Source organism: Ursus americanus, chromosome 34, assembly GCF_024610735.1.
Source record: "Ursus americanus isolate L20-20 chromosome 34, mUrsAme1.1.p, whole genome shotgun sequence".
NCBI classification, from domain to species: Eukaryota; Metazoa; Chordata; class Mammalia; order Carnivora; family Ursidae; genus Ursus; species Ursus americanus.
The window spans coordinates 5,349,465-5,365,030 of NC_142160.1; the positions used below are offsets into that span (position 1 = coordinate 5,349,465).

Below are 15,566 nucleotides of genomic sequence, written 5' to 3' on the forward strand. Positions count from 1 at the left end.
CTCCTGGGTATTGGTTCTGCGGTGTCTCTCCATCCCTTCTCCTTTATGATCATCATTTCAGTAGGAAAGCAATTTGGTTATTTGTTTATAAAGTTGTAAAAATGTTAATATTTTTAGATTCCCTGAAATACAATGACTTGATCTGCCCACATAAGTCAACTTTTTGGGAAATTTTGTTGTAAGAAACAATCTCTGAATCCCAGTGATTACAACAGCAAAGGGTTATTTCTCCCTCGTGACATTTATGTTCCCGACTTGCCACAGTTTAGTTCCATGGTGGTTTTGTTTCACGTGTGTCATTCGTTCTGGGACCCAGGCTGAAGGAGAAGCCGCCATCAGGGAGGGAGGGACCATGTGATGGACCCCCAGCGTCTTCTCGGTTGCAGTTCCCGTGTCTCCCGTTCACAGTCTGTTGGCCAAAGCAGTTCCCAGGGCCACACCTGCAGTGAATGGGCTGGGCCAATGGACGTGCTCCTTCCACAGGGCCGCACGACAAGTGAATAATTGGGAACAATAATACAGTTTATCTCATTATCCCAAAGAAAACTCTTCCACATTTGACAAAGCCATATATGCATAAAGATGTTATTGCAGAAATATTAATAATGATAAAAAGTATATAAACAATAATATGGAACTTCTGGTATTTTCGGTGAAAAGTTTTACAGTTATTAAAATGATCATTGTAATAGCTGGTGACTTAGGAAAATGTGTTCAGTCTGTTAAGGCACAACGTAGACGCTGCGTGCCCTGAGTCTGGCTGTGCACACACAGCCGTACGTGTGCATAACGACTGAAGATGTAAAGATGAAGAAGACCGTTGTCTTAGGATGGTGGACTTTTGGGTAGTTCTTCATTTTTAATCTTAAACTTTTTATAGTGCTGTTATTTTATAATTAAAAATAATTTTGTTTTCTGAAAGGTGATTTCTCATTCTTTAATATACATTTATCAGAAAAATGTTAGGACAGAAAAAAGATGAAAAAATTGAACTTTAGACCTGGGTCCCCAGACCACAGCAATGACTGTTCCTGCTGTGTTAGAAACAGGACCGCGTCACCTTGTGCTGTGTTCTCCTGTTTCCTTCTAGGTCCCGAAAACCCATGGCTGGTCCAGGCATATGTTTCCGCCGCTAAACACCCGTTTGCTTCCGTGGTGGCTCAGGAGGTTTTTCAGAGTGGAATCATTCCTTCAGATACCGACTTCCGCATCTACAGGGATTTTGGGAACATTCCAGGTATCTTGTGGATTATCGTGGCTGTAGTGCGATAGCGCTTAACTGGAAGCGAATTTTACTTGTTTGCAAGACTGTGAGCAGACAGCATCCTGAGAGCGCGCTGTGTGTGAGAGCTGTGTATTCTGAGTCACTGAAACGGATTTCCTGATACCTTCCTTTTCTTTTAAACTCTGGTCTGATTTAAACGCTTGCCTTTTCTAGAACATGTCGTCCTGCCCCTCACGGTGGCAGGGTAGGGACGGCTGGTCAGCACTTCGTTCCCCCCGGAGGTGGCAGATCTTTGGGGGTCTTTGGTTCTGTGGTTGTCTTGCTTTGCCAGCTCCCTGGCGGCGTGTACAGCCGAGTTGAAGTTAGAGTCTGGCTCTGGCCCGGCAGGGCTGTGGCTGGTGAACTTCCCGCGGCCTCCGGAGCTCCGTGTTCCTGCCCCTTGCTGTGTGGCTCGTCACGTCTCCCTGATGTGTGAACGGGCTCGGACGTTCCGCAGCTCCAGGTTCTGTAGGACATTCAGAAATGTGACAAAGCAGTCATGCCGCTGCTTTGACATTTTGTCTTTTAGGAATTTAATATGTTAAACAAGCCTAAAGAAAGATTGTTCGTTAGAGCAAAATGACGTTGTGTTTTTTTCTGTGTGTCTTAGGAATTGACTTAGCTTTTATTGAGAATGGATACATTTATCACACCAAGTATGACACGGCGGACAGAATTCTCACAGATTCCATTCAGAGAGCAGGTCGGTATTCAAATGTAGACTCTTGATCTATGTTAGGAGGGACTATCAGGGCTGACCCCCAAACCTATAAATATCCTGTGGACGGTGCTTTAGGGATGCAGCGTGTGGTGTGCGTGAGCTGGGTGGGGCTTCGGAGTCAGAGAGATGAGGGCTCGAATTTTAGCCTTGAAGTCTAGGTTAGCCATTAAGAACGTAAGACTGTTCATTGTGAGGCACTGGAAAGAGAGCGGGCCCAGGATTAACGCTAGGGTTGCTGAGCAATGAGCGTGTAGCCAGAATGGAAGCCAGATGTTAGAGGGGGTGCAGGCACATGTTAGGGCAGCTTGGTTGGGTGTAAAAGTTACATCAGTCCAGGCTCGGTGGTGAGGGCAGGTGAGGGGTTACTGAACAGGTGTCAGGACAACACAGGGGCCAGGGGTTAACGTGCTTTCCAGAGAAGTCTGGAGTAGTCAGGGGAGGGGAGTCTGATGAGGAACCCTAATGGAAGAGTTGATAGGATTTGGCCCCATGCAGAAGAGAAGGATGCTCCAGGCCAGAGCAGAGCGTGGGTAGGTGTGTGCGTGTGTGTGTGTGTGTGTGTGTGTGTGTGTGTATTGCTGAGTAGTGTCAGACTACGGTCTGGGTGGAACTCGTACAAGAGCTGAGCAGTTGGAAGGAAGGGACAAATCAGGTGGCCGGTGGCGGAGATGGCTGTGAAGTCTAAGGCCCCAGCTGGCTGGGGAAAGACAGTGCCATTGACCCTAATGGGGACACGGGAAGGTGACGGCAGAGCAGTCGTGAAGAAGGGAAGGAGGCCTTCCGCTCCGTCAGACAGAGAGGAGTCTGTGGACCGACCGGATGGAAGTACCCACGTGGTGTTAGAGCTCTTGGCAGAACTGGGAATATGGGTTTGGGAATCAGAGGCATCGAGACAACCATAGAAGCGTGGGGGATGGGAATGGGCTTAGGAAGAGTGAAGCAAAGGTAGAGGACTCAACCTGAGCTTTTGGGGAAACACATCTGCAGGCAGGTGGAGAAGCCAGTGACAGAAATGGCACGATAAGAGCGTGGTGTCTCGGGGGAAGCAGAGAAGTCAGGGGTGGGATGAGCACGGCGGACGCACCCCAGTCGCTCATGGCTCCTTCCCGCTCCTGCATTGAAGTCCAGACTCGTTCGGTCCGTGCTGGAGCAGTGCAGACCTATGGTGTGCCCGGCTCTGCCTGCCAGGGACTCTCCCGCTCCCCAGCTTTGCGGCTGAGGACTCCTGGTTCCGACATGTGCTGTGTTGTATCGGGGAAGTCCCCCCGGCTTTCAGCTCCACGCTCTGGCCGTGCGGGCTGTCTCCCTGTCATGCTGGCTCCCTTTCCTTTGCCCTGAGCAGTGTGGACAGACGTGCTTTGTATAGGAGTGCTTAGGTAGAAACGCCTCCCTAACTTCTCAGCCTCCGGTGGCCGCCCGTGGTGTGGTCCCAGGGGCCGCTCCTGCTGCTCCGTATTAGTGTTCGAAACCGCGGTACAGTTGACGTTCCTGTTCCTAACACGATGTAACAGTGCGTTCGGTGTCTACGAGCTTCCTGAGGGCCTTGTGTCCCAGCACCGAACTTCCGTTCTCTAGAGCGGTATTTAAGGTATATGTTAAATGGATGGACTAGGAAACAGTCTTTGCGTTTGTCAACAGCGAGGGAAGGAATGATCAGAGAGCAGTTCTCATGCGAGGGAGAGGATGAAGGCCAGTTGGCTGAGTGTCTACACGGAGAGGAGACTGGGTGCACGGGCCTGCTCTGAGATATTTTGAGAGAATGGTGGGGAGAGAGGGGTGGTGGAAAGCTCTTCCTGTTTGCATTCCGTCCGTTATGTCCTCACTCACAGTGCGCATGGTTTATTCACCTCCATTATCTTTCTCTTCTTTACTAACAGGTGACAACATTTTAGCGGTTCTTAAATATCTAGCTACGTCTGATATGTTGCCTTCTTCCTCTAAGTATCAACATGGAAACATGGTCTTCTTCGACGTGCTTGGCCTGTTTGTCATCGCCTACCCCTCTCGCGTCGGCTCGATAATTAACTCGGTGGTGGTGATGGCCGTCGTGTTGTACCTGGGCAAAAAGCTGTTGCAGCCCAAACACAAGAGTAAGTATTTTCCTCTAAAACTGCAGTGCTGGCCTGCGTATAGGAATTTGCCTGAAGTTTTTCGAGTCCGTTTGCCTCCATCTTTTCAAGAAGTCTAAAACCTTAAAGAAACATAACCTCTGATAGATATTGTAAGCAATTTCTAAGAGAACATCAGATGAAGGTGCTCGTTACAGTTCTGCTCTTGGCACAGCGGAATCTGTGCTTACGTTGCAGGGATTTATAAGGTTTGTAAGATGACCGTTGGCGGAAATCCCATGGGCCCGCGCTACAGACCAGCGGTTAGGGCACTGTCCTGACGTCTGAACCAACCGCTGTGGGTTAAATCGGTTTCCTTCTGTTCGGGACGTTGCGTGGTGCAGGCTGGTGTGCGTCCTTACAAGATGGCAGGTGCGGCGGCAGACCGCCCCGGCGACTTGGCCGCGCTCCTCCTCCTGCATCAGCTTCCTGGCAGGATTCTGTGTGCAGCTCTGCCTTCCATTCTTGCCGATATCTTGATACACAGAGTGTCCCGAAGGTGCTGAAGATGAAAGCGGAACCGCGGGACTTCCGTCTCCCAGTCTTTAGCGCCCACAGACTCTCGGCAAATGTTATTTGAATATTATTCGTTGTTCAAGCTTTTAACAAACCTGACCCTGGGACATTTCAGTACTTTGCAGTGACAGTGCTGAATTCTTTGTTTTACCGTTTGCCCCTTGAACTCTACTGCCTGGCGTGAGGTTGATGTGGGAAAGTGGGTGACCTCTGCTTTGTGTTTTGTCTGCAGTAGCTGGTAACTACATGAAGGACTTCTTCTGTGCACTTGGCATCACTCTCATAAGCTGGTTCACATGCCTGGTCACCGTGCTCATCCTGGCAGTGTTCGTCTCTCTGATCGGACAGTCCCTGTCGTGGTATAACCACTTCTATGTCTCCGTCTGTCTGTACGGAACTGCAGCCGTGGCCAAAATAATACTCATCCATACCCTCGCAAAAAAATTTTATTACGTGGTGAGTGTGAGGCCTGTTTACGGATTTCTTTTTGCTGCCTCCGAGGATGGAAGACAGATTCCGGTGGGATTTGTCGTTGGCTTTCTGAGCCAGCAAACGTTGTTTGGCACAATGATAGAAAACTGGCTCCAGAACCGTGTTAATTTTCTGGAAGGCATCTTCAGAGGGTTTGGAGGCCTCCCGTGTGCTGCAGAGCTCTCGGTGTTTGGATGCTCGTCTCTGCCTCTGCGGAATCTATTGCACGAGGTCACTTGTTACCGGGGGGACCCACTGTCCCCCGTGCTCGGGCAGCTCTGGCACGTGGCGTGGACACATGGGAGGCATTTGCTGCCCTTTGAGCCACACATAGACTTTTCTCTCCAGTTCCCTTCCCTTAGTCCATGTGTCGTTGATGTGGACTCTGACAGCATGCAGCTGTGGCAAGGGGGTGGGAGACACTCTGCTGGGGGAACATGGGGAAAGGGAGAGAAGGCTCCAGAATGATTGGTGCTGATGTAGGGAATATTGCCATATTGTTAGGGTTTCCACTGTATACGTTCATTTGGTAAACATAAAAGTGGAAATTAGGGTTACAGAGTAACAGGACTCACGGTAAACTACAGTGACAGAGTGACCCGTGGTTTCTGAAGATTTTCTAAACGAGTTAAAGGGAAAATCTTTCTTAGTTCTGTTACTTATTTTCAAGACAGCCAACGCACACCTGTTTTTGTTTGCCCTGCTGGGGGTTAGCATGGACACAGGAGATGGTGATCCAGATCCTTCCACGGGGATCTCTGGTGTCTGAACCTTGGTCTCTGTTTCAGTTCATGTCAGCATGTGCTCTGAGGAGCACTTCCTTGTTAACAGGCCCTAGTGAAGAAAGGTTCTTTGAAATTAGCCATCTGTTTATGGATGAGCTAATACTTGTCTCTTAGTGGCTTCAGTTTCTAAAAAGATGATGCCGTGGGGCTCAAGTTCACATGCTTATTCTTAGTGCAGCAGTGTGTTAGCAGACCGTGAGGGGTGGTGGGGACTGTGGCAGGGGAGCAGGAGACAGATACCCATTAGTCAAGTTCCAGTTACTTTGACTAATTTTAGTTGTCTGATCATAAAATTGGGGGCTGAATACACCACCGGAAGGATAGTGTGTTTCATTTCACAAATACTCAAGAGCGGCGGGGCGGGGGGGGGGGCTGCCACTGTGCCGAGGCCAGTGGTACAGAGATTCATCAGGGTGTGGTCTCCTCCTTTGAGGGGCTCACAGCTTCATCTGGGGTAAAGGCCCATGGGGATGAGCAGACAGACTGGTGTGTTCATGGCGCTGCAGGACCACAGGTGTGGAAGTCGGGAAAGCTTTGTGAAGGAGGCGGGGACACTGAAACTGGGTTTTTTTGTTTTTTTGTTTTTTTTAAAGATTTTATTTATTTATTTGACAGAGAGAGAGACAGCCAGCGAGAGAGGGAACACAAGCAGGGGGAGTGGGAGAGGAAGAAGCAGGCTCATAGCGGAGGAGCCTGATGTGGGGCTTGATCCCATAACGCTGGGATCACGCCCTGAGCCGAAGGCAGACGCTTAACCGCTGTGCCACCCAGGCGCCCCTGAAACTGGGTTTTTGAAGCCTGAGTACAAGGGTGACAGCAGGGTGACGGGCGGTCAGAGGTGGGAGAGCACAAGATGCATTTGGGTCACAGCCAAGAAGGTCAGTGTGGTGAGGACGAGGGTGATAACTGCACAGCACATGGCCAAGTAGGCCAGCGTGAGGCTGCAGGGTTCTGAGAATCAGGGAGGCCGCTGTGAACCTTTTCCGAGCAGGACGGTGAGCGGTGAGCGAGCGGACGGAGATGCAGGAGGCGGTGTGGGGAATGGCCATGGGCGGGCCTGGCCGGGAGCGGAGGCCGGGAAGAGGGGAACTGGGTCCCAGGGGCGTCTGTGTGACCTTTGGCCACAGTTTGGGGGTTTAAGGTATGGTCGGCGCTGCTGACACCTGTGGTTTTAAACATCCGAGTGGTACTCTTCCGGTAGAGTCCTGAGAATTATTTTGTTTTCCGTTACTTTGAAAGACCGCATGTCTCCATGCTGTGGTGACCATCAAAGTGTGTCACAGCAATGGCCCTTCATGTCCAAGGAGGTTTGTCAGAGGAGCCTGGACAGGCTTTGGAAACACACTACTGAAAGCGTTTTGAGCTCTCGAAGGACCCCCTGGGGCCTGGGCTCTTCCGCTGTGGGTGCCGGCACTGAAATCACCTTCATGTCCGCGTGAGCAGAGCCGCAGGCCAGCTGTCCTCTGACGGACTCGGGGGCTGTGCGGGCGTCCGCAGACTCCGAGGCCCAAGGGTAGGGGTAAGATGACGAATGCGAAAGCTGCAGGAATCCGGGGCGGGGGCAGAGCTGCGCCATGCGGAGCGGTGGAGAAGACTCGGGAATCCAGCCAGACCCTGTGGCGGGCTCCGGAGGGGCTGCGGGTGGCATTGCAGCAGCTGAGCTGCTCTGAACAGGCTCTTTCTCGCCTTGGCTTGAAGTTGTTTGGGGACTGCATAAATAGACGAGCTTACAGGCGTCAGTGTTTTAGGAGAGTGCTTTCTTCCATTTTAGAACATTTCCGAGGGTTACTTTGAGCCGGTGGAGGAAGAGCCCAGGCTGCACGGGAGCCAGGCGGTTTTTACCCCATCTGAGTAAATGCCCCTCCCGGGGGCAGCCATCCTGACAGGAGGCAGCGTCGTGAGCACTTCTTAAAGTTTAAGATCACACGTAGCGCTTCTGAGCAATGGCAGTGACACTGCGATAGAGATCTTGGGGACTGGCCCCCGCGTGAGACTGCTGGTGTATTTCTCTTTCTTTCAGAACGCCAGTGACCGGTATCTGGGTGAAGTCTTCTTCGACACCTCGCTGTGTGTGCACTGCGTTTCCCTCGTGGCTCTCACGTATCGAGGACTGTGCTCGGCGTTTATCAGTGCCGTCTGGGTGGCCTTTCCCTTGCTCACAAAGCTTTGTGTGCACAAAGACTTTAAGCAGCACGGTAGGGTGTTTGCGGTTTTGATGCAAATGGGAAAACACCTTCAAATGCTAAAGACAAGACTTGCAGGGATGATTTCTTTTCTTTTTCTTTTTTTTTTTTGTTCTTTGGGGGTAGGCTTTCAAGATCTTTGCTGTTTGTATTTTTTAACATTCAGATCACAGAGAGTTTCATCCTATAGCTCACACTCCGTGCCAAGCTCACGTTTACGAACACTTAGCTAACGTATTACGTGGTCTGTTGTCTTCTCACCTGTATTGTATTGTCCGTGAGTGAACGTGTCTGTCTCGTGCACACCAGTACTAAGACAGCAGGATCTCACTGTAGAATTTCAGAGATGTGTGTTTTCTTTCTCTTTGTCCCTAGGTGCCCAAGGAAGATTTATTGCCTTTTACCTTTTGGGGATGTTTGTTCCTTATCTTTACGCGTCGTACCTCATCTGGGCGGTTTTCGAGATGTTTACCCCCATCCTCGGGAGGAGTGGTTCGGAAATCCCACCCGATGTCGTGCTGGCGTCCATTCTGGCTGGTTGTACGATGATCCTCTCTTCCTATTTTGTAAGGAAAAAATTTAAGAATTTGTTTCTTCTTTCTTCATTTGTTATGTAAATATGTGATGAGTTTAGCTATAGATGGTCAAATAGCATCGCTTATATACTTTACTGAGAACCATCTACGCACAAGAAATGGGGAATGTGTGTGCAGAATGTGGGTTTGGTGGTAAAAAGATGTGACATGGGTTTGTTTGGTTTTTGACCTCCTTGTCTTCCCAAGTCCTCTGGTTATATCTCTTCCCAGCTTTCAGACTACCTGAATGTGAATTTGTAGAGTGCACACCAAGTAAGAGCTGGTAGAGACTGCTTAGTGGTGGATTTTTTTTTTTTTTTTGAAGATTTTATTTATTTGAGAGAGTGAGAGTGAGCATGAGCTGGGGTGAAGGGGGCAGAGTTCTGGAGAAGCAGGCTCCTGGCTGAGCAGGGAGCCTGATGTGGGGCTCGATCCCAGGACCCTTGGATCATGACCTGAGCTGAAGGCAGATGCCTAAGCGACTGAGTCACTCAGGCGTGCCAAATGGTGGGTTTTTAGAATGATTCCTAATAGTGTGTTTTCAACATCCTAAATGAGAGGCAAATGTTAATAAATCGATGGTACTTTTATTAGCGCTCTTAGAGCTGGTGGAGGGAGACTGAATCTGACGGGGCTTTTTCTGTTACCGCTCAGCTGACCACTGGCTGCCAGCAGCGCAGGGTTCAGTCATGGGGCCTGTCTCCTTGGGGGACGGACACTAGGATGCGGAATGTCACAGGCCATGTCTTTCTCCTCTGTCGGTGCTCAGCCCTTGCAGGGAGAGTCCGACCTTTGCCATCTCTGCTTCTCCTGTCCGGGACTCTCCAGAGGGAAGAGAGCCCCGATGTTAGAGCAAGTTCCAGGCAGAGTTCTGCCCTCGGGATGGTGTCCTCAGGCCTGGCCCCTCTGTGGTGTGGCTCTTTTCGTTGGAAGTCCCGAGAATAAGAAGTGATGACAGCATACCCACAGGTGCACTCCAAGATTTGCAGCGAGGGGACTAAATAGAAAAACCAGTTGTGACTTGATGACAGTTCTTTCCTCCACAGAGATGACGGCGAGTCTTTCCACATCGATGTGGTGAAGGGCATGTCATGTGGGGGTCAGGATACCGTGTGCGTGGTCAGCAGCATCCGTGCAAGTCCCTTACGTAGGCAGTGAACAGCCGTGCACACAACTGTGTCTGGCTCTGGAGAGCGGTTCTTCTGCACGCGCGTGTTTGCGATCGGCGGAAAGAAGTCTGAGCATTCCAGCCATTTGGCCTTTAATAGAATGATGCAGGCCTTGCTGGTGTTTGCAGGGGTAGATGGAGAATTCTGAAATGTTTTTTTGTTGCCTCCAGGGTTTACTTCTTTTGGTTTTAATGTTAAGCCTTTAAATTCTCTGTGTAGGTCGGTAGAGGGTTTGGCTGCCATGAGGGCCGAAGGGGTTTGGGGTTCATCACATGATTAGGTTGTGATCCAGAGTCAGAGCAGTCACGTGCTGCCCCCCCCCCCCCGTCAGTGGGTGAAAGCTGTTAATGTTCAGAAGCGATGATCTAAATGTGGGGCATTTCAGCTCCGTCCCATGTGAACGGCACGGAATAAAGCCTGACTACTTCACCGCGGAAACAGAAAATGAGCCCACAGTAAGGGAATCCTGGAAGCCCTGCAGAGATGATTAAAGTATATTGCCTTCTGAATCATATTTCGTTAGGAGAGCATTGGGAGAGTGCCTCTCGGAGTACTTGGGAAGCTCGTTGACTTGACGGTGAAGTGGCGGCCCGCCGTTTGCTGTGGGCGGGCATCATTCGCCCCGTGCTTGCCTCCGTGGGGCGGGGACGAACAGAGGCGGCCCGGGCTCCGCCGACGGTGACGACGAACCGTAATGCTGATTTCACAGAGCGCTGCTTTCAGGCCTCAGGGATTTACTGAGTCCACTTGCTAGGAAGCACTTCAGTGCCTGTCTGGTGGCGGGTTAGCAGGTGTCCTGGGGTTGTCCTGATCAAACGAGACCGCTGCTGAGTGACATGGGGACACTCTCGGGGAACAAGACAGCCAGAACCGTGGACGCTGCATAGACCCCTCCCCTGCTTCTCTTCGTTTTATTTCGCACGCATTTGGGAACCTAGAGTGATGGATGATGTCACATTTAAGGCAGAAATAAGAGTGAAATCGAAGGTAGTGGAGTCCAGACGGGCCTCCCCTCCTCCTCTGCCCTGTGATTGCATCTCATTCACCCTCCGTGACCAGACCTCCTCCAGATGGCACGTGGGAGGGGCAGCAGACGAGCCCCACGGTTTGGAAAGGGAACGTGGATGTGGAAGGGTAGCTTACATGGAGGCGTTAGGACAGCTGTGGGCAGTGGCTGGGTGGAGATGGCGGGAGCCACGGCCTGTGACAGGGAGGTCTCATTTTGACCTGAAAGACCCTCGACACCTAAGCTGGGCAGCCTTCCCGCGGAGGGGAAATCGTTACTTGGGATATTTGACACTGTTCTGTGGGACCACGGTTTAAAATCTCACGACTCCTAGGACAGAGAGAGACAGGGTAACGGTGTTTTCCTGACTCACAGCCTTAGCTCCTTGGGTACTGTGTTGTTTCTGTGCTCACGGTGTAAAAACACAAGACCGTTGACCCAGGACCAGTACCGGTTTGCTGGAGCTGAGCCCGATGGGACCCTGGGCCACCGTGGCTATACGGTCCTTTCATTTTACATAGCAGAGCGTGTGGTAGCTTACGGATGTTTACCTGATTGCTCGTTTCCATCTCCGTAAAAGTTTTTTCACATTCATGCTCTCTTTATCGACCCTGGAGGGTGGGTGAGAAGGGGGGGCAGGCGCAAGGGGAGCTGGGTTGGGTCAGTGTGGCTCCTTCCGAACCCCTGCGGGATCTGTGGGCGTATCCCGTGAGTCATGTGTGTCCCCCACAACTTTGATTTCTGTGATTTCATGGCCACTAAGCAGCTAACAGAAGCAGGTCCAGGATGTGCTAGGTGCCCTTGCCCGAGCACAGAGGCGCTGTTAGACTGTGGCTCTGGCTGCTCGGCACCGAGTGGGGCCGGGCCCACAGGTGGGCTCTTGACGGTGCATCTAAGTGCAAGTTCAGACGAAGCCAGCACGCCGCACGGTGCGGAAGCGTCGGGAGTGGAACTTGCGTTTCGTTGGAACAGGCTTGCTTGCGCTTACAATCTTATCTCTGGTTCTTTAATAAAAGCCTGATGTCATGATGTTTGGGAGATAAATGGCGTCTACTGTGCTGTGGGTAACGAGGGGCCCTGACAGAATCAGAAGAAAAATAAGGTCATGGTTGGACTGGTGATGGGTCTCCGTCCTGGGGTCTTGGCCGACTGATCGGAGACCCCATGTCTGTGTCGTTTCCCCTCTCGCCGGCCGGCTGCCTGTCACAGGCACCGTCGTGGCAGACGGGGGCACCCCTTGTTTATCTGGGCTCCCGCCCGGGATGGAAACCCCCAAGGCGGCGCCTGTCCACCGGGCGCGGCGTGTGAGCACCTGCTGGCGGGTGTTCCTCACGGTCACTCTGGGGACCCCCGGTACAGTGAAGGCGGTAGACACCTGTCCGCCGACGGCCGCTCTCCCGCTTCTGCGCTCTGTTTCAGATCAGCTTCATCTACCTTGCCAAGAGCACCAAGAGCACCGTGCTGACGCTGACTTCGGTGTGCGCCGTCACGCTCCTCCTGGTCTGCAGCGGTGCGTTTTTCCCGTACAGCTCGCACCCCGCCAGCCCCAAGCCAAAGAGGGTGTTTCTTCAGGTAAGAGCAGCAGCGCGAGGTTCTGGAGGGAGAGCCTCGTGTGTGCTGAGCTTCCCTGGCCAACAGGAAAACCAGTGGACTTGCCGACTGGTGACCTATTTATTCAGTTGTCCTCGGCGGTTGTGCGTAAGGCAGTGGGGAAAAGACTGACCACCAAGAGGCTTTTGTACCCGCGAGACACGCTCCTCCCAAGAGACCGAACGAGACGCGTCAGCTTGTTTTGTTACTGTTCAAATTATAAAAATGCCCCAGCCTAGAAAAACAAGCAAGTATGTGCTGGGGAGTAATGAGCTTTTTAGAAGGACAGATTGTAAAAATGTCTGCAGGCTGAGAAAAAATCTGAATTCAACCGGCAAAATAAAACCGGTATTTTAAAATGCTAGTAGAAGTGATCTTAGGTGCCTTTGAGGTAGGATGTCACAATGAAAATACAATAACTTAGAAAGGGACTAGTAACATGGCATTTAGAACTTCCGTGGATTTTAGGTTTTCGGCAAACTGTGAAGTTGGCGATACAACGCAGGAGAAAGAACTAAGCTGCCTTATTGCCAGTCATTCTCTCTCTTAGAGGCTGCGAAACAGAAAAGCCGACTTCAAGCAGGGGCACCTGGCCAGCTCGATGGGTACAGTACACGGCTCTGGGTCTCAGGGTCAGGAGTTTCGTGAGTCTGAGCCCCACGCTGGGCACGGAGCCTACTTTACAAAAAAATCTTTAAAAAAACCGAAAGAAAAGCCAAGAGTCCTAACCCAGGTAAATTATTCAGGGACTTGAACAAGTAATAACAACACTCGAATGGTCATTATCAGGGAGGAGATAGTGACAAAGGCCAACTGTTCCTTGTTTACAGTCCTGGAGGGCCCAGCAATATGCCTTATGTGACAGACTTGACCACTTACAAAACCTCGAGTGAGGAACAGCTTGTTTTTAGAGTCACTGTGTTTTCAGTGACTTGCTAACTTTTTCTAATTACGTTAGTATAGTAGTTAGGAAAAGCGACATTTTTGTTTTTAAAAAACTGCTCTGATTTGTTTGGGGTTCTCTTCTTCTCCAGTGCCGGGAGTTGGCACACTTTTCCCGAGAAGGGTCAGGTGATAAATACTTGGGGCTCTGTCAGCCACACGGCCTCTGTCGCCACCGTTTCGTGGAGCACAAGCAGCCACAGACGGTGCCTCCACGGGTGAGCGTGGCCCATGCGAGCCGGGTGGTGGCCGTGTGGCCTGTGGCTCCGGTTCCCCAGCCCCTGCCCGCTCAGCTGTCGCCTCCTGCTTGCTGTGCTTTGGGCTGGTTCCTGCCGTGCTGGATGGAGCCCAAGTCTGTCATCAGGCGCTGAGCTGGGATGTTTGTCTCTGCCAGGGGGGCGCTCAGGTCGCACACTGAAAGGGAAGCGTGTGTGTGTGTGTGTGTGTGTGTGTGTGTGTGTGTCCCTATCTTAGAACGTATTTGTTTTCAGCCTCCATCTAAACGGAGTTCTAGTGTTCGTGTCTTTTAAATCTGAAACAGGTTTTCGGAAAAGTCTTAATGAAATTTTAATATATAAATATATTTATAAGAAATAATAAAACTTTGTTTATCCATCCTTGAGTCTAAAGGAAAGAACGTAAGCAGTACCTGCTAAGACCTGAGTGTCCCCTTGCTGATCCCGGCTCTTCCCCTCCGCCCCGCCCCCGCCCCAGGGAAATGCGGTCTTGCAGTTTGGAGTTCCTGCCTTTTCTCGACCGCGTACCTGTGGATCCCTACACAGGAAGATGGTTTGCCTCTTTCTGCGCTTGCAGACAGAGCCGCGCCGCACGAATGCTCCTGTGCCCCCGGCCGCGCCCCCCCCCCCAGCGGCCGGGGCGGAGTTTCCACGTTGACTCACGTGTCTGTGGTTCAGCGATGAGGCTCACTTGCCCCTTCCGCTGCTGGTGGACATTTGGGCTGTTGGCAGTTTCTGCTGCCGCGGACGGGGCGGAATCGGCACCCTCGTACCCTGCACGCGTTTCTCGAAGGCCCACCTGCAGGAGTGGAATGGCCGGCTTGACGGGTCTGTGCTCGTTTAGGTGACGCGAAGCGGTTCCCCGAGGTGGCGGTGCCCGCCCGCCCCCGCCAGCAGCGTGTGAGCGGTTCTGTCGCTCCGTAGCCGCATCGGTTCTTGGTGTCGTCAGTTACTCATTTTTGTTCATCTGCAGGGGGATGTGGGTAAAGGGATTCGAGTAGTGGCTTTCTCGTCCGTCTGTTGTTTGCAGCACGTGACTAGAACATTTCATGACCTGGACGGAAGCGTAACTAAGCGGGACTCTGGAATCTGGATCAATGGGTTTGACTACACGGGCATGTCTCACATAACACCTCACGTTCCTGAGATCAACGACAGCATCCGAGCTCACTGCGAGGAGGACGCACCCCTCTGCGGTTTCCCGTGGTACCTGCCGGTGCACTTCCTCATCAGGTTGGCTCCCCCGTGTGCTGCTGTCGCTGGGAGTGCGCTTGTCTCCAGTCGTGTCACGACGTGACTACTTCATATTCACGTGGTTAACGCAGACGTCAAGTGCCCCGTGCGCTGTGTCCTCCGTCACCACTGAAGTGCCCCGTTAGTGGGATAAAGCACTCAGAAGCGTGCTGCTGCTTTTCCAGATTTAGGAAGTCTTTCCTCTAGAAGCCCGAGTCCTTAGAAAGGCTGGCCCTCTCAGCTGGTGTCACAGATGGCAGGGAAGCATTAGTTTCATACTGTTTTATTGCTGGGATGTTTTCGTGGTTGGGTAAGGGCTCGGGTAAGGAGGACTAGGATGGGTAGTGGAATCAAGATCACCTAGGCTCCCTTGGTCTTAATTCTGCGAAGGTTTTGTTACACAGTAACAGGCTTTTAGAGTAATTAGCAGGGTTCATCCTGTCCATCAGAGATTATTTTCATGCCCCCAAATGTTGAGTCCTATATTCGGATCATGTCCATGAGTTAGAGATAGCTGTCAACTAAAATTAAGCCTCCTAAATATTGAAGCTACCTTTCCAAATAGGAAAAATTGGTATCTTCCTGCTCCAGAAGTTTCTCCAGGAGATCCTGCTCATTTCAGACTCGTGTCCAAAGAACAGACACCCTGGGATTCTGTAAAGCTGACGTTTGAAGCCACAGGTAAGCGACAGGACAGTGTTTTCTTCTCTGCTTCACTTGTTAAAATTCTTAGAAAGTATGTATTGTTTTCCTTAAATGTTAGGAAG

At 51.4% G+C, this 15,566-nt stretch overlaps 1 protein-coding gene across 2 annotated transcripts in view; it reads left to right on the forward strand.

Moving 5' to 3' along the window:
- ERMP1 (endoplasmic reticulum metallopeptidase 1) overlaps nucleotides 1–15,566 on the forward strand; it is a 41,852-nt gene that overhangs the window by 16,041 nt on the left and 10,245 nt on the right. For both annotated transcript variants that reach the window (XM_045772360.2, XM_087858883.1), the window contains exons 5-13: nucleotides 1,091–1,237; nucleotides 1,875–1,967; nucleotides 3,863–4,075; nucleotides 4,842–5,065; nucleotides 7,886–8,060; nucleotides 8,424–8,614; nucleotides 12,218–12,370; nucleotides 14,597–14,799; nucleotides 15,365–15,480. In XM_045772360.2, coding sequence (XP_045628316.2) covers nucleotides 1,091–1,237; nucleotides 1,875–1,967; nucleotides 3,863–4,075; nucleotides 4,842–5,065; nucleotides 7,886–8,060; nucleotides 8,424–8,614; nucleotides 12,218–12,370; nucleotides 14,597–14,799; nucleotides 15,365–15,480 — 1,515 coding nt within the window. The remainder of the gene's footprint in view (nucleotides 1–1,090; nucleotides 1,238–1,874; nucleotides 1,968–3,862; nucleotides 4,076–4,841; nucleotides 5,066–7,885; nucleotides 8,061–8,423; nucleotides 8,615–12,217; nucleotides 12,371–14,596; nucleotides 14,800–15,364; nucleotides 15,481–15,566) is intronic.